Source organism: Strix aluco, chromosome 5 (genome assembly GCF_031877795.1).
Source record: "Strix aluco isolate bStrAlu1 chromosome 5, bStrAlu1.hap1, whole genome shotgun sequence".
NCBI lineage: Eukaryota > Metazoa > Chordata > Aves > Strigiformes > Strigidae > Strix > Strix aluco.
In genome coordinates, this window is record NC_133935.1 from 81,796,204 (window position 1) to 81,821,968 (window position 25,765).

General features: G+C 47.4%; 1 protein-coding gene across 1 annotated transcript in view; it reads left to right on the forward strand.

Moving 5' to 3' along the window:
* The first annotated feature begins 1,530 nt into the window (after positions 1-1,530).
* The window catches only part of CCDC3 (coiled-coil domain containing 3), a 45,877-nt gene continuing 21,642 nt past the window's right edge, over positions 1,531-25,765 (forward strand). Inside the window, exons 1-2 of the mRNA XM_074825504.1 lie at positions 1,531-1,943; positions 2,905-3,079. Of these exons, the coding sequence (XP_074681605.1) occupies positions 1,531-1,943; positions 2,905-3,079 (588 nt within the window). The remainder of the gene's footprint in view (positions 1,944-2,904; positions 3,080-25,765) is intronic.

A 25,765-nucleotide genomic window follows, 5' to 3' on the forward strand; every position in this document is an offset into this window, starting at 1 on the left:
TGGCTCAGCATTATTTAACTGATGATTCATTATTTTGCACATTATTTCAAACACCAGTCATGGATGAGGACTTCCCTATACCTGGCACAGCACAAACGTGGAACAAAAAGGCACCTTCTGCTCCCAAGAGCTCCTAGTCCTCGTAGAGGACTGGAGAGGCAGATGGAGACAGACAAACGGAGCATGAGATTAAAGGAACCAGCCAGAACATGCTGTCAGACTTTTAGTAACCATCACAGCTAGGGAGAGATTTAACTGGAACCACGTCTCCATGATATTCATATTCTTACAAAAGTTTTTAAGCATTCTATGCCCATTCCTGACTATTATCCCCAGTGAGATCAGATGTGGGAAAAGGAGAATACTGAAATAGAAAGAGGCTATTTCGAGCTGCGAGTGATGCGGAGCCCCTGGGGATCCTCGGGAGAAGCTCCACAACAGTTCATATATGGGGAGAGGGTCAGTCTCTGAGCCATCTGCCCAAAATCTGGAGAAGCCCAAAGCTGCCTTCAGTAGAAACAGTAGAAAGCAAAAATATATCGAGACCTGGCTTTTTATTTCTATCTTGCTCAATAGATGTATTTTGAAAAAAGGTTGCAGGCTGCTAGGAAGAGCTGCTCTCCTCCACTTGCAAGTTTTTCTCCATCCTCATTTGAAGTGGGAGAAGTGGGTGACCAGGTTACAAGCTCCACCACGCCCCCCCCCCCGCCCGCCCCCCCCCATCCTCAGTTTCCCAGGCTCTTCTTTCCCAGCAGGAACTGTGCACAGCCGCCTGCTCTGCTGGGACCCTGGGCACTTCCAGCACCCTACGAGCCACCCCATCACCTCCGAAAGCTCTGGGTGCCGCCAGTGCCCACCCCGGGGCCGGGGGATGCCTGGCAGCCGCTGCCCTCCCCCCGGGGCGTGCTTGCCCTTCGCATCTCTGCTCTTTCACATCTTGCCTCTTTGCGCTCTCTGTCCTGTCCACCTCTTCCCTTTGCATTCCTCCTCTTTGCAACTCTGCCTTTGCATCCCTCCCCTTTGTATCCCTCCCTTTTCACCTCCCCCTTTGCACCTCTCTCATTTACATCCCTCCCCTTTGCCTCTCTGCCCCTTCGCATCTCTGCCTTTTCCCATCCCTCCCCTTTGCATCTCCGCTCCTCTCATCTTGCCCCTGTGCCCCTCGACCCTTTTTGCCTCTTTGCCCCTTCGCCCCCCTGCCTGCTTGGATCTCAGCCTTTGGATATCTGCCTCCTGGCACCCTCCCCACCCCCCCACCCCCCCACCCCCGTCCCTTTGCACCCCCTCCCTTTCGCTTTCCTGCCCCTTCGCATCTCGCTTCTCTGCCTTTTCCACCCCGGCCCTTTTGCACCTCTCCCCCAGCCCCGCCGTCCCCCGCAGCCTCCCGGGCAGCCCGCAGCGGCTCCGGGCCGTCCTCCCCCCCCACCCCCCCGCCTCCAACCCCCCCTAACCCCCTCCCCTGCCCTGCCCTGCCCTGCCCTGCCCTGCCCGGCGCGGCGCGCCCCCGGCCCGGCCGCGGAGCCGCCCGCGATGCCGCCTCCGCCGCGGCTGCTGCCGCTGCTGGTGCTGGGGCTGGGGCTGGGGCTGGGGGGGCGGGCGGGCGGCGGGGGGGGCTGCCAGCTGCCGGCCGAGTGGCGGCCGCTCAGCGAGGGCTGCCGAGCCGAGCTGGCCGCGATCATCGTCTACGCGCGGGTGCTGGCGCTGCACCCCGACCCCTACGGCGCCTACAACTACCTGCCCTGGCAGAGGGGCCCCCCCGACGGCCCCCAGCAGGGAGCGGGGGGGCTCTTTTATTCGGCCGAGATCGAGCTGCTGTGCGACCAGGCGTGGGGCAGCATGCTGGAGGTGCCCGCCGGCTCCCGCCTCAACCTCACCGGCCTCGGCTACTTCTCCTGCCACTCGCACACCGTCATGCAGGGCTACTCGTATTTCTTCTTCCTCCGGTGAGTCCCGGGAAAGGGGGGTCCGGGGCGGGGGGGGTGGGGGGTGTCGGCATCCCGGCTCCGGGGCATCTCCGCGGCCGGGGGATGCGCGCCCGTCCCTGCCCGGGAGGCTTCGCTCCGTCCCGCGGCCGCTCTCCCCGCAGCGCCTTCTCCTGCGCGTCCACCCGCAGTTCTATCGGGAAAAAAACCCACACCAAACCCATAATATTCCAACTTTGCCGGGCAGCAGAGGTACGGGGAGCTGTTGTCGAGGAGCTCCCGGGTGCTGCTGCTTTTGTTTTTACGTCGGGACAGGTTCGCCAAAGTTTGGCATATGGGAGTTTAAAACTTATCCCCAAATACTCACCCGATAGCTTCCTCTTGGCTCTCCCAAGTCCCAGCCAAATCCTGTCTTTGGGCTCATCGAAAGAATAAGAAAATAAACCACAATGTGGGAACAGAGCCATTGCCGTGACCTTTCAATCCAAGAGCGTTTGCGAAATACTACTCAGTAGCTTGTTTCGAAATACTTGGTATATGCTTACACTGGGTGCGTAACGAAACACAGTTTGATGCTGCCTAGTGTCTGTGGCAGTATCTTTCAACACGTTTTACACAAGTTATTTATTGACTGCTTGAAGGAGTACTTAAACTCCAGGATCAAGGGCAAAGTGATGCAAATTCAGTAGGAACCATGGGCCAAAATATAGATTTGCCTCATTCATGGGGGTTCATTGATGTCTGCAGGGTGGTAGGAGCCTGTGAGATCCTTCCTGCTGCTGCCTGGTCCAGTCCTCCGTGGTGGAAATTGCCGTCTTGGCAACTAAGTGCCAGGAGAGCTGAGAGCCACGCACCAGCTAAGTCTGTCTGTGTGGCTTTGGTGGCACTTGTTGAACCAGACTGAAGTATGATGGGTGACTTCTGTGTGAGAGAAAGTGCTGTTCAGCCTCACAGCGGGCTGCCCGTGCAACTTGTGTTTCAGAATGGATGAGAACTACATCCTCCTGCCGCACGGAGTCAACTTCCAGGAGGCTATTTTCCCGGACACCCAGGAGAACAGAAGGATGTTTGCCAGCCTTTTCCAGTTTTCTAACTGCTCGCAGGCACAACATGTGTTGAGCTTCTCCAGTGACTGGGAGATTCAAGAGGACAACCGGGTAAGGGATTTATTTGCTCTCCAGTGCTTGTTTTCTAAGTGGGCACAGGCATTCCCATGTCTTTTGCAAACATATATATATGAATGCGAGCAGCAAGTCCCTGATTTTCCTGGTCCTTTGGTGGTATCACTGGCAAAGTAACACACTGGTGGGGAGGTGTTAAACTCTGTTTTCAAAGCTGACCTCTGTGTTAGCTCTTTAGCTTTCCATGGACCTGAGCAAAGCTCAGTATCAACCTGTTCATGAGCAGTAGGTTAGAAACCAGCATTGCTTGCAATCCTGTCTTACTCTACCCAGGTCGTTCCTGGGTTTGCTAGCTCTAGACCCCATACTTAACTTCAGCTGAAGCGTTCAGGAGTAGAGCTTTGGGTTTTTACTTCTGTGTTCATCTCGTGTAGCGAGAGCAGTGCCTGGACCATGACAGACTGTAAGGGATTATTCTTACTTAACTCCACATAACAGCATAAACATCTACTGAACTAATCGCCCTAAGCTGTCTTTGTAGCAGCTGGAGAAGAGACTGTTGAAGGCATGTTTCGTCTGAGTGATGAGGGCATGGCTTGTCTGAATGACGCCGGCACCTACTTCGGAACAAGCTGAATGAAATGCTTCTTTCTCCTCTCAAGGGAGGCCACAGCAAGTAGTTCACCCTCTGGGCTATCCTCCCTTAAGAAAGTACATTTTTAGTACGGAAAGTCCAATGATGGCCATTGTTAGTGGCTTCTGAGCCCCTTTATGGAGCGTAGTGTGTGTAATAAATGCAGGATTTTAATAAATCCTTCCTTGGCAGAGAGGAGCAACCTGCAGTTTGTGTGTATGTTCTGGATGTGCATATACATTTGCAAAACTGGAACCTGGAGAGCTGTTTTTATGCCAAACCCTGTTTTATGAGGCTGGTGGTTTCTACTGGTAGCTGAGAATATTTTAAGCTTAGGTAAGGATGGACAGGACATGTGTTATCGCTTGCGTCTTCTGTGGATTCATCCAAGGCACAGTATTTACATACAGCAGTGGATGCACTAGTGGCTTGTTTGGGAGATGGATGGAGGGAACTTGGTAGCTGGCTGAGCCCTTTCCCTTCACCAGCTGGCCGACTGCCAGTGTACAAAGTTTGAGCTACTGTGTGACCGTCTGGCCAGTGACACAACCCTGCTCCTTGGGATGACCTGTGAGTGAATGTTTCTCACAGCTGATATTTTGAGGAGGGTGTGGGGAATGGTGATGTTCAAATATATATTTGGGGACAGCAGCAGGAATTGATGTTTAAGAGAAAATGAATCATCTTACATTTAGATTGCAGAGCCATAACACTTGCTGGGCAAGAAGGGGGAGGCGGAGAGCTCTGGTCACAGCCCTGCCTCCTCCCTGCCAGCCCGCAGGCTCCCCAGTGCCCCAAGCAATGTATTTGGCAAGTAAAGGCACTGCTGCTGCCAAATCCACAGATTTTGCTCTGGGGGAGCAAAGTGGCGTTGGGGGACCACCAGATCCAACTCCCAGTATCTGCTTGTGATGCCTCTGCACTGTTTACTTAACCATGCGGAGCTAAATGTAAGGGATCTTGATGGGTTGGTGCTCGTTTATGCCAGCAGTGAATCTCTCCAGTTAGCTTTAATGGAAATCACAAGGCAGAAACCCTCAGGGTAAGCTGGGGCAACTGGAAGCATATGTATCAAAAGTGCATTTCAGCTGTTGCGCTCTTTGACCCCCGTGCAGCTGTGAGCAGACCAGGGGGGGGTTAGAGCTGCTGGTCACACAGACGGGGGCTGGGGGCTTTACATACTTCAACACCCACCCATCGAGAGAGTAAATTCAGCGCAACTGAGGGACACTTTGTCTCCCCTTCATAATGAAAAGTAAAAACTTCCTCTGCACCAGTTAAAAGTAGTCTGGACTGACTGTGCTCCCATTCAGCTCCTGCATCTGTGTTTGCCCAGCCGAGCGCCAGCTCCTGGCACCTGTGTGTCCCAGCCTGGGAAGGGGATGGTGTTTCTGGCTGCCGTGGTGTTAGGAATTTGTTCCTCAGCTCTTCCCAATGGAGGTGCCCATGTCCAGGGTCCAGCTGTCTCGAGCATCTTGCTCCTCTCTTTGCCTTGTCACATCTGATAGTGACTTTCCTGATGCCATCGCATTTGCTTGCATCCCATCACAGTGCAAACAATTTCCATTTCTGAGTTGTTCCATGCTGTCTCCTGAGCTAAAATCTGTGGTGCTGGCTTCGTGGCACAGAAAATGAGCATTACTTGGAGCATTATGCTTGAAGCTTTTTGGAAAAGAGGCTCTTTGGCAGCCTGGGGACACCCCAGGAGGCTTCTGCGATGGTGTCAAATTGTGGAGAGTTTGTACAGAGAGGAAAGGGTCTTCTGATGAGGCTCACACTGCAGTGCGGCATAAAGGGTCTCACTAACAGCTGTGTACTGACATAAATTGCTAGTTAAAATTCATCACGGATGTTTTGTGCAGTCAGAGAACAGAGATGGAGACACTGAGATCCTCAGAGCAGAAGGTAGCTGGGGTGAAGGTCTGGTTCCAGGAGTTAGTAAGTAAGGTCCTGCCTCCACATCTTGGGACAGCTGTGTGCAGGGACATCTTAAAAAAACAGCTCTGTCAAAAAGCACCATGCCCAAGTGGGTGATGAAATCTCCTGTTTACAGCTGGATCCCGTACGCTGAAAGACTTTTTGAATCCCTGTATTTGCTTATGGCCCTGTGCCTTACTCTTGATATATTTCTGGGGTGGACATTTTAAGGGAGAATTTGGCACTGGAAGCATGTGCAGTTGCAATGAATAATTCATGTTTGTAGCTCTGGGGTGCTCAGCCAGAAGGTGAGAGAGCCCCGTGATGGGTGAACCTCTTTTGCCTCATGTAATGCCGCTCCAGCGAGAGGTCCCTCGTGTGGGGTGTGCCTGAGCTGGCTGCAGAACAAGGGACCCAAAAGTGACTGTTGACATACCATCCTCCTGCTCACCCTCTTCTCTCTGCCATGCTCCCTGCATGCAGATAGCCTCGCCTGGGCTGTCCCAATGGGTGAAATGAGGAAAACCCTGACAGCTCCTTCTCCTCCACCCAGCAAACATGTCTGATGATGCCAAAGAGAGCAGAGAGATGTGCAGGAACTTCTCGATGCACTGGAATGCACAACCTGCCTTTTCCATCGCAGGAAAACCCTTTCAATTTTTATAAAGCCCCATGGCTCATGGTGAAAGGAGGCCAGACCCAAGGCACATCTTGTTGGGGATAATACATTTCTCATCCTGGGCCTGCTGCTGTTGCTGGAAGCTAATTCCAGCTGCATTTTTAAGCCCCCTGCCGTCTGGGCTGAGGGCCAGACACTGCTTTCCATAGTTTTCCAATAACCCCATAGTCTCATAAATTCACTCAGGTGCTTGTTCTGGCCACTCTGGAGAGCAATGGTAGCTCCAGCTTTCGTTTCTTTAGGCACTTGCATTTTGGCTTCCATGTTTGCAGAAGCAGTAATTAATTGGGTTCCATCCTGACTTCTCTCACAGCCCCTTATTGATGTTTGCAGACCTCCTGCTTTACTCCAGCTTGCAGTCACAGTGGTTTCTGCAAGGTTGTTGCTAAAACTCCAAGTTCCCACCAAGTTTGGGGTTGGAGCTGGGTTTGTAACTAGTGGCTGCAACTTCCCACATAGTGAGGGGCCCCTTCTTGCAGCACATTGCAGGTACCTGGGTCCCAGGCTTGGCCCAGTCCCAGAGCTGATGTGGATGGAGATAATAACATAGGAACACTCCTTTTTCCCTTTTGGAATTACAGTTTTAGTCAATTCTTCCCACTCTCTGCCCCTGGGAGAAATGCAGTATTCGCCTATCCAAGGAAACTTGCAGTCACAGCAGTTTCTTTTAATAAGGTGCTTTTATTAAAGAAAGGAACAATTAAGAAGTAATAAAAACCTAATTAAAATTCTTAAAAGCTCTGTGTTTTTACCCAAAGCTCATGTTGACCCCCTGAGGGAAGACCCCCAGATGTATCAAAGAGTTTGCAAAGTCTGACAGCCTCCTACGCAGGCATGCCAGGCTGTCCTGCGCCGGCTGGTGTGCAGCCTCTGGGTCACCCCTGCCTCAGGAAACCTCTTTTCCTTTACCCCCTCTTTCCCTCAGTGCTCACAAAACCCTGTGTGCCACCCAGTTATTCTCCGGGGCAGCCAGCAGTGCTGGTGTTTCATTACTGATGCTTTTACTGAGAAACCTTGAGAGCTTTTCTTGCTCAAAAGGAGTCCAAGAGGTCAGACTTTTTTTTTGGGAGGTGGGGATGAGCATTTGCTGGTGCATCCTTCTCCAAGGATGAAGAGAGGGAACTGGAAAATCCTGAAGGCCCAGAAAGCATCCGAGTGTGCCAATGCCTCTTTCTCACCACACAATTTTCTTATGGTTTAGTGCTAAATGACACTTTCCTGCATGCAGGGGTTTGATTTCTGCTTGCTCAAGCTGGGAGGTGGGAATCGTCCCTGCAGTTTCCCCCCTCTTGCAGTGCCTGCTGCTAAACCTGGAGGTGATGCAGTGGGTTGGGATTGAATCCTGCCCCCTGGCAGAGTTTTACCATTTTAGTGCAAATCTAGAGGCTCTAATTTCTCCTCCTGACTTGACCTTCTGCAGGGTTGTTCGACCTCTTAAATAAGCCCTCGTTGCCTCGTCTGCACAGGAGAGATTACACCCACCAAAGTGACTCGAGGTCTGGTGATAATAAGGTCTATAGAAGTGTCAAACAGCACTTGTCATTATTTATTATTCAGAGGGGTTTTAACTCCTGGTTTTGTCAACAGGTTGATAGGGAAACATGATCTTTTGGCCTCCGTTCCAGCTTGCTGTGAGCTGCAGAGGTACTCACAACCTGGGGCCCTGTGGTACTTCTTTTACAGAGCACCTTCCTCCCCTTTCTTTCACACAGGAGAGTTGCAAAATGACCCTGTGTGCATCATAATGAGGGAATTAACAGCAACATATCAAACTGATCGTGAGCAACCGCGAGAGCGCTAGCACTGTGATAAAACTCACAAAAATTAAGGAGTCCAATAATTTCAATTAAGCCTGGCGAGATTGCAGGCAGAGATTATATCTTTTATTAAGATTCTCTCCCTGCATTGCCTGTTCTCCTCTCAAGCATCAGAGCCACAGCCACGCTGTTACTTCAATTGATTTAGATGAATGGATTTGCCTTCTGAGAGACCTCCAGAGATTCATCTGGGTAATAATAAAGCTTTTATGAGAGTAGTCAGTGTCCCAAATAAAAAGCAAGTTAATTAGTGGGTTAGCAAGGCAGACTACAAATATCTGCTTAACATCTTTGGGCCTGGTTCCTCTTGTCCAGTGGCACTTTGGCTGCTGTAACAACCTGATGATCTGATTAGGACACCTGCAAGGCTTTGGAGCGGCTGAAAAGAGAACCGGACAAGAAAAACAATGTAATTGCATAAATGCCCTTGCCATTATTATGGAAAGCAAAAATTAAATTAAATGGCATTCTTCCTCTGCGGAAGTAGAGGAAATAGTTTCAGAACTATTTGTATTTTAGTAAGAGCCATGTGCATGAACTGGGAGCCACTGGGTCAGATCATTCCCTGAACCCATCTGGGCAGCAGCACATTTGCTCAGCAATGGTCCCAGCCTGTCTCCTCTCTGATGCTCTCAAGCAGGTGGATGGTAGCGAGTCTCATTCAGCGACACTTCACAGGACCACGAGGGCTTAAATCACAGAGAAACAGCTGCTTACACAGAAGCTCTTTGGGCTACCAGAAAAGGGCTCGCTCACGTGATGTTTGCTGTGGGGACCTGTTTAGGTCCATCTCCCCAGGCAACGTGCCCCTAGAGAGGGGAAAAGAAGAAGGAAAGTTGGGAAAGTCCCCATAATTTTTCCAACTGCCCTGATTTTGAGTCTGGACAGTGATTAAATAGTATCATGGCTAGATACCTGCTGGAGAGATGCCTGTGACATCTCTGGAGAGAGCCTGAGCTGCCTTGGGTGCAGGGAGCAGAGCTCTTCCTGCTGTGGCGGAGATGGACATCAGTGATGCTGAAGGTGACTTTGCTGTGTGAATCATGCAAAGCCTGGCCACTAGGAAAAAAAGATGATAACTGTAATGGATTTCAACTGAAATTTAATCCACGGTATCCACCGAGATAAAATGAAAAAGCAATTTGTTTTTTCTCTTTTAAAAGTTATGGACTTCTGCTCTTGAGGAGTTCCCTCTCTGCTCCAAGTGCTGGGAGAGGAATCGCAGGACTGGAAAATGCTGGTCGTGGAGTCCAGAGCCAGCAGTTTTAGGGGAAGGACTGGTCTGGAAAAGAGCAGGCAGCAGCCGGGCTTGGTTAAGACAGTTTTCTTTAATTCCCTTGTACTGGCCTTTTGTGTTTGCTTGTGGCATAAGCCGCATAAAGGATCCTCCCTTCTCTAGTCCTAAGTCACTAGGGAAATAGAAAATATACTCAGTTCAAAACAGTGCTACGTGGCAAGGGCAGGGCAAAAAGACCTCGAAATAAATGAAAGTAAGGTCCAATATCTAGAGGCTTGAAAATCCTGTTTTACATTTGGTTTCTTGCCCTGCCATTTGTTAGACGAGTTGTTGCTCCATTATCCCAATAGCATGATGGAAAGTGTATGTCGCTTCTGGGTTGTTTTAATAGTGATTAACAGCGCTTTTGTTTTTGTCCCAGAAACCCACCCAGAGCGTACCCCCTCCCTATGATCTGTGTTTAATTTGAATACATGTAAGCAATATTAGATGAAATGGAGAACTGCTGACAAGTGTCTGGGATGAGGGAAGACCACAAGACAGTTGATACGTTTGGGTAACATCCCCAAGAGTCTTTTGGCATAGAAATGGCATTGACTCATTTCCAAATATTCCCACCCAGGCCGTGGTAGGGGACTCTTGGAGGTCTGATTGGCATCTCCTTATCAATTTTCTGTCTTCCCACATGCACACAGCCTGCTAAAATACAGAATAAAAGATCACAAAGGAGTGCACAATAGTCTTATCCACAGGATGTTTCCATTGCATATGGTCTTTATCATATTTATAGCATCCAGAAGGTGTTCTGAGCACTCCCTGGGAGAAAAATGGGGAAATTTCTCTGTTTTAGAGTGTCTCTTTAGAGGCATCTTATTTCTGTATCGGGAGGCAGGTTGGCAGCCTGCCTTATACAATGCAGGAGGGATGACCTGAGGTAGCATGGGAACATTGAATTTGATATCAGTTGCGAACAGTCTGAATTTGGGGTTAAATAAGGATCTTTTCCCCACCCATATGAACTCTTGTCCGGACTGGCAGCCATGATCAGTGGGGAGCTGCTGAGGTGAGGCCCCCACTTAGCACCCTCCTCGTGCCAATAGAGGTGCAGGATGAGGTGAGAGGAGTCCCAAATCAGTGTCCCAGCTCCTGGTGAACAAGTCTGGACCAACTTGCTGCCTATTAAGCAATGAGGATTACTCCAGAGCACAGCTCTCTGACTATGTCTCAGGCACATCCAAGTACATGATATCCTTAAAAATATCCGTTTTCCAGCCCGCCAAGCAAGGAAATACCTAGACAGCCATGGGTTTGTGTGTGTATGTACACGGCTGCCTCCTCCAAAGGGCGAAACAGCAATCCTTCCAGGAATTGGCAATGAATGAAGACCTACATGGCTCCAGGCTGCTTCTAATTATCCAGAGCCACACTTTAAAGAAGTTCTGCCAAATGCACTAAATCATTCCGGATTTTGTGGCATGATTCTATCTGCTGCTGAACATGAACTTGGTGTCAAGCAGGCATCTGACCCCAGTCCCAGGACACCTTTTTGGCTCTTCATCTGGCTTCTTCCACTGCCACAGAGTGGGAAAGAGTGGGTGGGAAATTGCTGGTGGCCACAGAGGCAGTTGGTGGTTGTGGGCTGAGCTCTGCACATTGAGAGACACAAAGATGGGGCTGAAGGGACTCCGTTGTCTCTCCTGTGTTTCAGATCTAAGACTGCCTGGAGGGGTGCTGTACCCTTGGGATTTCTAGACCAGGGGTTGTTGAAAGACCTGAGTTGGTGCTGCTGAGCACAAATCCTGACACACTGCTTGCTTAGCAGGACAAAGATTTTTTTTGGAAGCCCCTGACCACGGACTCTTAGCCAAGGGCCAAGGCAATGTGTTTCCCAGTCATGTTGGAAAGATGCAGCTCCCTGGCCATAGCTAACTCCATGGTGTGCAGTGCAGGTAGGATGTTGCTGCTGGTGTCTGAGTGTAGGTAGGAGACACAGGACTTCTGTTGAACTGGTTACATTCCCTCTGTGTTAGCACAGAGGTGGGAGATACCTCCCTCTGGGAAGGGCAGTGGAAAGTTTGAAGCTACCCTGCTGAGCATCCACATGCGTAGGTAGGCTGGGAATTGCAGCACTGTAAAGAGAGGTGGACCTCTCGTCCATACCCTCTGGGGATGACACTGTCATGGGAAAAGCAGCAACAAGAAGACATGAAGAGGCTGACTCCGGTCCCTTGTCTCCTTCCTTGTGTGTGAGCGATTTGATTCCTCTGCTTTTCTGTCCTGCCCTCCTGTTCATGGCCTCCCCATGTGGGAAGGTAATAGAGGACACCCCACCACACTGCAAAGGGTGAAAGCACTGGCTGGCAAGGGGAGGCAGCTGGTGGGGACCCAGGCAGTTACTGGAGCTGGGAAGTGAAGTGGAGCAGGGGAACACGTGCTTGAAAGCTCTTGTGTCTGCGGCCAAATCACCTTCCTCGACACAAGTTCCCGTACTCAAGGTGCTCCCCCAAGTATTTGGGACCTGGCCTCCAAGGAGAAGGGTAGAAAGTGGTGTTCTTGTGAGGTGGATGTATTATCTTTCTAACCCAAGACAAAACAAAATGTGACGTCCAAAGAAGCAGATCATGGGTGTTTTTTGATCCAGTCATGCTTATTCATACTCATCTCACAATTTTTCACTTTTTAGAAAGTAGAGGTACTGTTTTAGATTTTGACTTAGATTTTAGATTTTGTTTTAGATTTTGACTTTTGACTTTCTGACTTAGCCTGAGAGCTACTGGAAGATGCTCAAATATGACTCCCAGCATCCCACTCACAGTGAGCCACTGGGACTATTTCAGTGCTTTTGACTGTGTTGGGAACAGGAGGGGGAAGCAAACATCTGAGCTGGGTGCACCTGGCTCTTCACCTGCTTGGATTTTCCTAGACCTTGGTTTGAACCAGCTGTTTTGGGGAATACATTCAGAGTGAGTCTCATGCAAGTTTTCTGGGTCAAGCCAAAATGAATGAGAAAGGTCCCCAAATTGTGTTGTTCAGCCCAGTTATGCGAGCCACCAAGCCCCTCTGTAAATCTGCAAATCTTTAGATGCGTTAGGTGTTTTTGTGTGTGCAATCCATGCTTTGTGTTGGTCAGCAGTTGGGAAGGATGATTCATGTGAACCAGCAGTCCTGGGCCAGGATCTGTCCTTGATGCACATGCTGCTCCTGCAGGCACTGTGGGCAGATCCAATCTTGGTTTAGACGCTGGCCCCAGTTGACCTTGAATCCAAGGAAAAGTCATTTCTTTCCACTCCTCTCTTTCTCTGCCCTGACCCACCTGTGAGATAGATACAGAAAAAGATGGAGCAAAATGTTTATTAAAATCAACAGCCACCAAAATCCAGCTGGCAGCTGGCAGACAGGACACCTGTAATGCTGCCTGTAACCAGATGAGATCTTTCAATTTGGGATGTATTTTCTCCCAGCCCATGCATTTTGATGTTTATTTTCGCAAACAGCAAGCCAAGTTGGCTCTGAGGCAGCAGTAGTTCGAATTCCTAATGGAAGCTGCAGACGGAGCCTTTTAAAGCCTGTCCTGCCTCTGCCAGAAAAATTCCCCTGGAGAAGTGTCCTTGCCCTGTTGTGCTCAGCCAGGAGCAGCCATGCAGTGCCAGGCTTGGCTTCACCATGCTCTGGAAGCACACAGCCCCTTGCAGCAGCTAATGTGAAGTGACAAAACAGAGTGGCTGGTTTCGAGGGACGGGGAGTATAAGGTTTTGGTGTGACCAATTGCAGCTGGTTGCTGCCGAAATCATTGCAGGTGCCTCTGGCAGCTGACACAGTGACTACCTCCTTTTGCTGCCCCAGTTTGCCGGCTTTTTTTGGAAGAACACTGCTGCAGCTGTTAGTCCAGTTATCTGTAAAATGAATGACAGTGGGGAAAAATATACTGAGGGAGAAGCAAGTTTCCATGACACTGTACAATGTGAAGGGGAAATAATACGGCTAGAAAGCCAGATCTGAATTTCTGCCCAAAAAACTTAAGAGCAAGCAAGCAAAAAAATATTTCCTGAGATCTGAAAGCATTTAATGGACTTGTTCTGAAGTATTTTTGCATTTCCTAGATCAGTGGGGAACCAGTAGAAGTACTAGCTACTGCAAGGGGGTATGTCAGTGCAGTGTTTTGTATTGAGACAAGATGTGGAACTAAAATGCAAGCTAGTACTTACATACTGTTATTCTCAGACTGACTCGTCTTCACCACCATGCAGGGGTAGCAGGAGAACTATTCTCATTCTTCAGATGGTAAAAGCGAGTCAGGTGTGTTAGGCTCTGTATCCCAGTTCAGTGGAGGCAATTCTCTTTGACCCAGGATTTATCCTCACTGGGATGAGAAACAGCTATCTGAACACTTTTTCTGTCTATAAACTTATTTGTCTACATCCTGTGCCCTTCCCCTTCCTCCTCCGTGACTTCCAGCCTTGTTGCACAGGCAATGACATACTTTGAGTAAGGAGATGTGTTCGTATGGGTGTCACATGAGCAACTGGGGTTTGGTTGTTTATTCAAACCAAGGCATGTTGGTGGTACGAAGTTTGGCTTCTTCCTTCAAGTGGATGGTGACATGTGTCCTCTTCATTACCTCAAAATACAATGAGTTTATCACCTCTGTTTTTCTTCACTGTATACCCATTTCAGAGCACGTCCATTTGTTTGGCTTGCTTTTTGTCTTTCCAGAACCTTTAGACAGGGTCTGAACAGAATTATGTTCTCCTGGATGTTTTTGATTATATTTTTTATTGTGGAAAAAATTCAGTTAGTTGCTTAACTGAATGGTAGTCGGGGAGAGAAAGGAAGGAAAATCAAAGTGGAGGAACAGCTTGTACTGGCATTGTCTGGGCATAGGAATAGAAATTCAAATGCTATAAGTCCCCATTTTCATTACATGGGGAAAGAAGTCCTGTTTCAGAGCCTTTGAAGTGTGAACATAGCAGCCACATCCACTTAAAATCCTCCATTTCGTTGCAGAGCAGGAAAGCTCTTTTCCACCTTAAAAGTGGGGTGTGGAAAAGAAGGGATAATGAGGAAGGGGCTTACCCACAGCATCTATGGGGTACCTCTGCCAGATGCCAGCCCAATGCTTTAAAAGAGCTCTGAGATCTCAGATGGGTGGGAAAAGTTTAATCATGGTCTATAAAAGATGTCATAAAGTGAGAAACTCTGTGTATGTGGCTTATCTGTGGGAAGGAAACAGGCAGCTTATTCTTGGTGTGTAAGTACCTCTCTTGGGGAGGTATCTGTAACTAGAGACAAATTAAAAATAACAGATGAAATGAGAGAAAATTTTAAAAAACCCCATGGAATTAGGAAATTAGGAATAATCCACCTAAATGTGTAGCCAACTGATGTGGTGAAATCTCCATTATTTACAAGGCTTGGGTCAATCTGGGAGATTGCAGTGGATCTCTTAGAAGAAGACATTCTCTTTTTGCTGCCTGCCTCTAGAGGAAGATCCGTTGCACAGGTCATGACATGGCTCTGGGAGGGACTATACAGGGTTTCAGAGAGCTCTGTCCTTGTCCACTTCTTATTCCTCCAACTGGATGGCTGTGGTGAGAGCAGTGACTTGCTCTCTCTGGAGAGGCTTTAGATCCCCCACGCTGTGGCTGAGAAGCTCCAGATAGCAGGTACCAGATAGCATCCACAGCCCACCTCCATCAGCTGGATTCAAAAAGACTACCTGGAGGTGAATTTTTCTACAAATCACTTGCAAGTTCCCAGGGCCCTTCAGATAGCTACAGCCATGCTGGACATGAATGCTGATGTTGAGAAAAGCCCATGGATTGGAGACGAACAGTTTTAAGAAGACCCCAGGGAAGAGTTGTTACTACAGCTGTGACTGGGTTTCTGCCCTTTTACATGTTTTAGGCTCAGACACGTTTTCTTTGAGTTCAGTGAACACATCACAATCTGTCCCTTGAAATCCTAATTAAGCCTGTGTTTTCTTAAGTCTTTATTTCAAAGGGCAGGGGAACAAATGTGATTCTTGATTCTTTTCCCAAAGGTGTGGAACTGTAGATTAAATGTGTCCTGGAAATAATATTTTATGCTCAAATCTTTCCTGCTGCATTAAAATGGCTCAAAACCACATCCAGTGACAAAACTCTCCTATATTTAACCCATGTTTAGAAACAGCTGAAATACTGGCGGGAAATGTCTTGGTGCTTCCAAGTCAGTGGCAATCTGGAGCCGCTGGAACGCGTCCTGCTTCTTATGGACGCTTGTTGCTCCAGAAATACATTACAGATGTTGAGGATGTAAAGGAGCAGGCTCCTTCCATCACAGCATTAGGACAGAGAAAGGCTAAAAGCAAAATCCCAGACTGGAGGCATCCCTGAGGCATTTGCCTGCCTGTTCTGTGTCTGGACTTAAGGATTGACCTCTGGTTCCTACTCATTGTCAGAAATGTCTGAAATGGGAGAAGCCTGCCGTGGTCCCTGCTAACGAAGTGGTGTTTATCACGCTCTGGTAATTACATTTGCTATGGTATTTACAGCATTTCCTATGTTTTGAAATGGAGAGATCTTGGGCTTGCCTGGGGCTAACTGTGTACTCTAACCTGCTCCTAAGCCCACATGTATCTTTAAACATTAACATACACATTGGAAGTGTCCAGAGTCAGTTTCAACCCCACAACTATCAAGCTGGGAAAGTGTCTATTGCAGTGTTTATGTTTGTTCTCAGTATTTTTCAGGGGCAGTATCTCATCCCTTCCTCTACAGGTCCTAGGAAATTTCCTTTCCTTTTTTTTTTTTTTAATATCTTGGAAAGATGCAGGCAGTTTTTACGGGCAGCAGTACAGGCAGACAATAGTCAGAAGGAGGGGACACAGGTTCTCAATCTAGCTAAATGAGGATTCAGAGCAATTTGGGACTCCCAAGAGCAGAATAGAGGTTGTTGCAGACTTGTCTTCTGTTTTCAGGGAGAGGTTCATCTCTGCGTACCCTAGGAGGTCACCATCATCAGGCAGACATTCAAATGTGGTATTCTCCTACTCAGCATCTTAGAAATGTGCTTTCAGTTAGTGTAACATGCCTTTTTCTAATAAGGGAAACCACTAAAAGAACAAAAATTAAGTTATTTATTTTTTCCACCCTCAAGCCCAGAAAGTTCAGAGACGAGGCCAACTGGGTGTCACTGGCAGTTCTACCCCTGGGTGGGAATCATAGAATGGTTTGGGGTGGAAGGGACCTTTAAAGGACATCTAGTTTGACCCCCCTGTGAACAGAGAAGGACTTGTGGGTGACGTGATGGTTGGAGGCCACCTTGGGCATAGTGATCATGAAATGATAGAGTTTTCAATTCTTGGAGAAATAAAGAGGAGGGTCAGCAGAACTGCTACCTTGGGCTTCCAGAAGACAGACTTTGGCCTGTTTAGGAGCCTGGTTGACAGAGTCCCTTGGGGCAGCCCTGAGGTGCAAAGGAGTCCAGGAAGGCTGGACATTCCTCAAGAAGGAAATCTTAAAGGCACAGGAGCAGGTCATCCCCATGTGCTGAAAGATGAGCCAGCGGGGAAGAGGACCAGCCTGGCAGAACAGAGAACTTTGACTGGAACTCAGGAAAAAAAGTAGAGTTTACGACCTTTGGAAGAAGGGGCAAGCCACTCAGGAGTACTACAAGGATGTCATGAGGTTATGTAGGGAGAAAATTAGAAGGGCCAAAACCCAGCTGTGACTTAATCTGGCTACTGCCATAAAAGACAACAAAAAATGTTTCTATAAATACATTAGCAACGAAAGGAGGACTAACAAGAACCTCCATCCTTTCCTGGATGCGTGGGGAAACATAGTGACAAAGAGTGAGGAAAAGGCTGATGTACTTAATGCCTTCTTTGTCTCAGTCTTTAATAGTAAGATCAGTTGTTCTCTGGGTACCCAGACCCTGAGCTGGAAGACAGAGAAGAGGAGCAGAATGAAGTCTCCATGGTCCACGGGGAAATAGCTAGTGACCTGCTACACCACTTAGACACACACAAGTCTATGGGGCTGGATGGGATCTACCCAAGGGTACTGAGGGAGCTCATGGAAGTGCTCACCATGCCACTTTCAATCATTTATCAGCAGTTCTGGCTAACCAGCGAGGTCCCAGTTGACTGGAAGTTAGCAAATGTGATGTCCATCTACAAGAAGTGCTGGAAGGAGGATCTGGGGAACTACAGGCCCTTGGTGACAGGGAAGGTTATGAAGCAGATCATCTTGAGTGCCATCATGCGCCATGTACAGCACAACCAGGTGATCAGGCCCAGTCAACATGGATTTATGAAAGACAGATCCTGCTTGACTAAAGCGATCTCCTTCTATGATTCGCTTAGTGATTGAGGGAAAGCCTGTGGATGTTATCTACCTAGACTTCCGTAAAACTTTTGACACTGTTTCCCACAGCATCCTCCTGGAGAAACTGGCTGCTCATGGCTTGGATGGGCGTACTCTTCACGGGGTAAAAAACTGGCTGGATGGTTGGGCTCAAAGTGTGGTGGTGAATGGAGTTAAATCCAGTTGGAGGCCAGTCACAAGTGGTGTTCCCTGTCTCAGTATTAGGGCCAGTTCTGTTTAATGTCTTTATCAACAATTTGGATGAGGAGATTGAGTGCACCCTTGGTAAGTTGGCAGACAACACCAGGTTGGGCAGGAGTGTTGATCTGCTTGAGGGTAGGAAGGCTTTACAGAGGGATCTGGACAGGCTGGATCAATGGGCCGGAGTCAATTGTATGAGGTTCAACAAGGCTCAGTGACGGGTCCTGCACTTGGGTCACCACAACCTTATGTAATGCTACAGGCTTGAGGAAGTGTCTGGAAAGCTGCCTGGCAGAAAAGGACCAGGGAGTGTTGGTTGACAGCCAGCTGAGTATGAGCCAGCAGTGTGCCCAGGTGGCCAAGAAGGCCAATGGCATCCTGACTTGTATCAGAAATAGTGTGGCCAGCAGAACTAGGGAAGTGGTTGTCCCTTTGTACTCAGCACTGGTGAGGCCACACCTTGAATAGTGTTCAGTTTTGGGCCCCTCACTACAAGAAAGACATTGAATTATTCGAGCGTGTCCAAAGAAGGGCAACGAAGCTGGTGCAGGGTCTAGAGCACAAGTCTTATGAGGAGCGGCTGAGGGAACTGAGGTTGTTTAGCCTGGAGAAAAGGAGGCTCAGGGGAGACCTTATCACTCTCTACAACTACCTGAAAGGAGGTTGTAGCGAGGTGGGTGTTGGTCTCTTCTTCCAAGTGACAAGCGATAGGATGAGAGGAAATGGCCTCAAGTTGCACCAGGGGAGGTTTAGATTGAATATTAGGAAAAATGTCTTCACTGAAAGGATTGTCAAGCATTGGAACAGGCTGCCCAGGGAAGTGGTTGAGTCACCATCTCTGGAAGTATTTAAGAGATGTGTAGATGTGGCACTTAGGGACATGGTTTAGTGGTGGACTTGACAGTGTTAGGTTAATGGTTGGACTCAATGATCTTAAAGGTCTTTTCCAACCTAAATGATTGTATGATTCTATGACTAACTCCTTGAAGAGCTGGAAGTTTGCTTTCCTAAAATTCAGGGTCCTCACTTGACCAATATCCGTCAGGACTATAAACTCCACCAGTGGATGATCACTGCAGCCCAGGCTGCATCCAGTCTTGACATCACTGATTAGTTCACTTGCATCGGTGACCAACAGGCCCAGTGTCGCATCCCCTCAGCTACGGCTGTCTATTACCTAGCTTAAGAAGTTATCCCCAATACATTCTAGGAGTCTCCAGAACTCCAGCAGCCAGACTGAGACACCTACCTTATGGGAGCAATTAAACTGCCTGTCACCATTTGAGATGCCATAAGGGATCTGAGACATAGGGCATAGACAAGGAACAGCAGGAAACCTGCAGTTCATCACTGAATCATCACCTCCAACAGCAGTTGGAGCTCATGTGGGCATTTCAGGTGGCACTAGGTGTCACAGGGTGAGCAGCTGAGTCACACTTCATTTTATTTAATTATGAAAATTGCCTTTTAAGTATGAGAATTGCCAACAAAAATACTGCTTACAGAAATGCTTGAGAAAACAGAGCTATGTGATACCAGTATTGTTTCCTCTGCTTTGCAGCACTGATGCTTTCTCCAGCCATGAATTGATACTGAAGTGACAGGTTAATGAATGTGCATCTTGTGGCACATAAAACATGATTGGGCGTCAGTGCAAATATTGAGACTGGTTCTTTCTGTGACCTGAGTTGTGCTTGCAGTGCCAGCTGCATTCAATATTCCTGACTTCTCTAAAGCAACACAGTGATTGGGAAATCCATGCCCAGCACAATATGTGAGTTGAAAGAGCTCCTGTGTTGCACCCAGTTGTGAGGGTAGCCCTGCAAATCACTGGCTTCAGATTCTGCTTGCCTTTTGGGTGAAGACAATATATTAATATTGCAGAAACAGAGCTCATTTGAGCTCACACTGTGGTCTGGCCTTGGCCACGTATAGACTTATTAGTGTCTAAAAGGGACTGGTGTGGTCCTGGACCATTTGTGCTATTATGCTTGACCATGACTATGGCTTTGTCACACTGTCTGCTTTTCCTGGATACAGCAGTTCTGGGCTTAGATTCAGTGGATTCTGGAAAAGTCCAGAGTTTGAAACAAGCCTGCCTGGGGTCCTCCTTCCATATTTGTTGCTGTGTGGAGCAGATGGCTTGAATTTGGCTGGAGCTTATGATGCATTTTGGAGTCTTTATCTTCTAGCTTATAAAGCCTTTTGGGTAAGATTTGTTGAATGTATGTAAGACATTGAATTTTATTTTGTGGATTTAAATCCAATCTTCTAAATTGCTTTAAAGTAATTCCCTGTGTTTTGAAATTCCAAAACCCCTGACCCCATTTTTTCAAATGCTTGTGGTCAATTACAGACTTATTTAGGAAATGGTGCAAAATGTGTAAATGAAACTAAAAACATTTTTCAAAATAGTGTTAGGAAAAGGAAAAAAAAAGAGGACACATGTTATCAATACTCTATCAAAAGGGAACAATGCCTGTGACCATACAAAGCCTTAGACTCCAAAGCTTGCAGTAACAACTGGAATAAGATTTATAATCCAGGCAACATTATTGGAACTATCATGTAAGACGACCTTTTTACATGGGGCTCTTTGAATGACTTCAACATTGATTTTAGGATTTTTTCTATTTGGTCTCCAAGTATGCACTCTAGATGGGACTCTGAATATATCTTTTCTGTGCATTTTATGTATAAATATTCTGGTTTGGGATTGGCATCTTGGTTGGATTTTTTAAAATAGTAGTTGAAAGGAGTTAGGGAGCTTGTCTACTTCAGTGTTGCACCCAAAATGTGAGGCAAGGCTGAATTTAGTTGCTTACAAGGCTCTAAACTGCTGCAACCAACAGCAGAGTGGACTACAGGAGTCCTTTTGACAGGTGTTTCAATATCAGAAGCCCTGAACTGATGCAAATAGTGGTCTTCTGAGGAAAAAGTGGAGAATACAAGTTGGGGCTACAAAAGAAGTGTGAGATATGTGCTGGTTTAATTTTTAAAGTTTGAAATGAAAATCAAACTATATTCAAGTGAAGCAATCCATTGAATAGCTAAATATCACAGAATCATCTCGGTTGGAAAAGACCTTGAAGATCATCTAGTCCAACCGTTAACCTAGCACTGGCAGTTCCCAACTACACCATATCCCTCAGCACTATGTCAATGAGACTCTTAAACACCTCCAGGGATGGGGACTCCACCACCTCCCTGGGCAGCCCATTCCGCTGCCCAACAACCCCTTCTGGAAAGAAATACTTCCTAATGTCCAGTCTAAATCTTCCCTGGTGCAACTTGAGGCCATTACCTCTTGTCCTATCACTTATTACTTGGTTCAAGAGACTCATCCCCAGCTCTCTGCAACCTCCTTTCAGGTAGTTGTAGAGGGCAATGAGGTCTCCCCTCAGCCTCCTCTTCTCCAGACTAAACAACCCCAGTTCCCTAGCTGCTCCTCCTAAGACCTGTGCTCCAGACCCTGCACCAGCTTCATTGCCCTTCTTTGGACACTCTCCAGCACCTCAATGTCTTTCTTGTAGTGAGGGGCCCAAAACTGAACCCAGTAATTGAGGTGCAGCCTCACCAGTGCCGAGTACAGGGGTAAGATCACTTCCCTGTCCAAATATATTGTGCTTTATATTGTCTACTTAGAGGAGGTATACCAAGTACTTCCACCTCATCCCATTTCCACTGAAACTCCAGCTGATTTTAAAGGAAAAGGAATCATGTGTTAAGAAATATAGTCCATTTTCTCCTCCTCCTGAGTTTGTGTCTGTGATTTCAGAAGTGTGTAGTCTGTGGTTTTGATGGAAAAAGTTGATGGAAAAAGGTTTGGGCTGGAGGAAAGTAAGGATGCTGTGTGGAAGAACCAGCCAAGCCAACCACAGTGTTGCTTGTCTTTGGGGGTTTGAATGGAAGATTGCCCCATGCTGGACAGAGGAGATGCACTTTTGTGGAAAACTCCATTTCTGGAAAAGGAAAAAGGCAGGAGATAGGGTTATCTCTTGTCACGATGAAGCAAGCATGGTGCCTGAAGGATACCAAGGGTCCTGGGAAGATTTGTTCTTGTCAGGAACTAAAACACAGTAACAGTTTATATTGCCTCAAACTGTTATTTAGAATTTGTCATTCCTTACATGGCCCCATTTATGGGGAGAGCTGAACTGGGAAGTAGAAGATCAACCAGATCTAGGAAGCTTGAGCATCATCTTTCTAAATTAAAGGATGAATTAACCTAGCAGTTGCAGTAGTCTCAAGTCCTGGTTGACCTCTTGAAGGGAATAGTGAGTCAGGCAATATTTAACATGAAGTCATAGCAGTACAGTAAACAAACTTTTCAAGGACATGCAGTTAAGAAAAAATGTTATTTGTTCTAGGCATGGGTTTGCTTAGCTGGGCTGATCTTCAGGCTTTCAGCTGCAGGGTCCTCAGGTGTTGCATTGCTGGGATGGTGGATACTGCAGGGGTTAGGGGTTGTTGGATAAAGGATTTCTTAGGCAGCCTTGCTCGTACATTAATACTTACAATGTAGACACCTAGAGCAGGATTTGGTTACCTAACCATAGCATCCCTATGCCATTTGAAATGTCCTAGGCTGGCTAAGACCTTTGTGTAGGGCTGGCAGATCCATCACAGGACTTGTGGAAAACTCTAAACCATCTGCAGTGGCAGATGGCAGGTAGGAACCTGCCCGTAAATGCACACCACCTGGAATACGCACCACCTGAAATGAGGGTAGAAATCTCCACTTGGGAACTGGATTGTCTCCTTAGAGTCAGTGTGTAACCTAGAGCTGGATCTCAACCTGGAGGACATGAAGTGGAACAAAGGTCTATAAAAAAGCTATATTCTTCCTGCTCATCTCAAAAAGGTTTTGAATGGACTTGGCTTGAAGAATCAAAGTAATCATGCTGAAAAAATCACAGTACTCTTGAAGAGTTTTGGTTTTGTATGGGTTTAAGTGTTGTTCTAGTGAAGAGGAACTTGCATCTGGAGTGCCAACGAGGTGGAGAAAGCACGTTTTTTACTTGGTGTGGCATCATGCCCATTAAGTGATGACCTCAACCTTCAGAAACTTCAAAAAGTGAAATCCAAATTGAATTGGAGGCACTGCATAAGGGAACTTTCAGAGGAACCACCGAGACAGTGCCCAGAATTTACGGGATGTTTCAGCATCTCTTTTCTTCTGATGAGGGCCACAAAGGAAAGCTGCAATACCAAATCAAGGGGCTGGAGTCCTGTGTAGGCACTTGCTTGTGGGGCTCCATGTTCAGCAGTGGAGCAGGTTCCCCCATGCCCTCAACCAGGCATCTCTTCTCAGTGCTTTTCTGGAGGGGCTTCTTTGTGTGCCAGCAATAACGAGATCCAGAGAAGACCAGCCTCATCCACGAAAGGTCACCTTTTATCAGTACTCCTCCCCAGCACAGTACCAGCCTTCAGAAATTCCCAGTTCAGGTAAATATTTAACCACTGTTAACCTGGGCTGAGTGACATGAAGAGGTGAAGTGTCTTTCCCCAAGAGATGCCAGAAAAACCTGATGAGCAGTATAATGGCTGAGAGTTCAGGGCTGGCAAATCAGCAGAGGTTCATCAACAACAGAGATCTCACCCCACCTCTGGTCCTGGAGTTTCTCCTCTCTTGTGTTGGAAACCAGATCAACTGCTTGGGAGGCCATGCTCTTGTCTGACATGGGAACAGTGATATAGTTTACTGATAAAAGAAAAAAATACTGCTGTAGGTGAGCCAGAGGGGCTTTTGATAGCTGTTTCTTCATGGCCACTCCTCCTTCATCTGCCTAATTTCCAGGGGGAACCAAGGAGGTCCTTTTGGAGATGAAAGTCTCAATTCAGAACCTCATTTATGTCAGTTTTGATTTTCTGGGATGACATGTTCAGATATAGTTGCAAGCAGTAAACTGGTGTGCCATTATAGCAAATCAAGGTGACTCATGTTCCCTAGTGTCTCACACACAAATTTTTAGAGTTGGAAATACAACAGAAGATACCAATTTTCTTAAAATAATTCTCAAAAGCCTCTGTCAAGGTGAAATGTGTGCGAGTTTCACCAGTTAATATCCTTGATCCAAGCAAAGCCAGCTTCTAAGCGGTCCACGAGATGAGTTTGTTAGGAAGGCAAAGGGATGAGTTTTGCTCTGGTGCTAATGAAGGGTGACTTTAGTGACCTGTGGGAGATTTTCACAGGCCATATCAGGTCATGCAAGTGGTTGCCCCCACCACATCTCCCAGGAGGTGGGAGCTCACTTCCAGCACCTGTCCCAGCCTTGTCTTCTAAAATTGATAATAGACTATTTCCCATTGATGGCAAAGAAGAAGGAAGCAAAGAAGAAGGACACGAAGTCTGTGGATCAAGAAGAGCAAGCATGATGTTAAAATCAGGTTTCCTACATCTGGCAACCGTACCTGGTCCATGGTGACCCAGGGGAGTACCAGGCAAAGTTGAACTTCAGAGCTGAAACGGTTCTTGCCACCTGCTTGGCTGTGAAAGAGCTGAAATGAACCAGTTGCAGTAGGTTTTTTTCACATACAGTAAAAGACTGCCAGCATTTGCCCCTGCCCCCTTCAAGACCCACAGCATACCAACATGTGGTAACATTACCAAATCAGGTGTCCAGGGAAGAGTGTAATAAGAGGGTAATGTTATATTGTGGTTCCTGCTGATGCTCTCCCTGCCTCCAGTGTTTTCAGGTGAAGGAATCTCTGTGGGGAAGTAATTTCCATATATTTAATTGTTTCTATATATTCAGTGACTTTCAGTAGATTTATCTTCCATGAAACTGTCCAGCGCTCTCTTGAGAATCACCACTTTTTTATTACCTTGAAGCTGGTTTCTACTATATCATCTAATATCCCTGGTTCTTCTGCTGAAAGACGCTGTCAATCTCTATTTACGCCCTCCATGGCACTCATGATTGTGTAGACCTCTGTCCTATATCCTCTCATAGCACAGGACTCAAGGTTACAGACCGCACTTGATGTCTGAGCCCCAAAGAAGGTTGTTTCTGTCCTGTCCTGGATGGGAATCAGTTACCACAAATGCTCTGCAATGCAAGTCCATGAGAAAAGAGGGAGTAAAGCCCCTTCCCTGACTGTCTGGGACCTCCCACTGCTATTGCCACAGAGAAATTTCAAAGTTTTGCCTAGACTGCTGGAAGTGCCAACAGGGAAAGCAAATATTTGTGTGTAAGACAATCCCAAAAAGATTAAGTGCAGATGGATGTCAATAGTGCCAGCAACCTGTGAGAGAAAGTGAAAACTGAGAAGGACGTAAAAGCAGAACGTGGGGCAGGGAAAAAATAAAAAAGCAAAACAGATTAGAAGCAAATCAGGGAGAAGGAAAATTTCAACGGGGCTTTTTGCTTTCCTAGAGAAGGGCAGCATGAAGATCAGCTAGAGGAGCATTGCAGCAGGGGGTCATCAGCCTTGGGAGGCTCCAAGGGTGAGCACAAAGTAGAGGGTGGCTAAGAATATCAGCATGAGAGGTGCAGCTTGGTGGGATGCTATATGAACACTAGATGCCTTTGGAAATTGGGAAGGGTCCTGGGGGTGATGAATATCTTGTATGGCCTTTAGCTCCCACCTCTTCAGCTCTGGAAGTCAATTGCTAGCTGGGGAAATGGTGATCTGTGGGAAGAGGTTTGGTTTTGTGAAGTTTGGCCCATGTTCTGTGGGAGGAGAGCCGTGCAGCTTGGAAAGCATCCATCTCAGGAAAATCATAAGTGGTAGGGCTGTCTAGACTAGTCAGGAAGGCGTGAACAAATAACCAGGGGAAAATAGAAGAAGAAGAAAAGAAAGCGTGATTCCTCACCTAGAATTAAATTAAGATGTCAGGAAAATAATGAATCAGAGCTTCAAAGGATGCAAACAGAATACGCTGT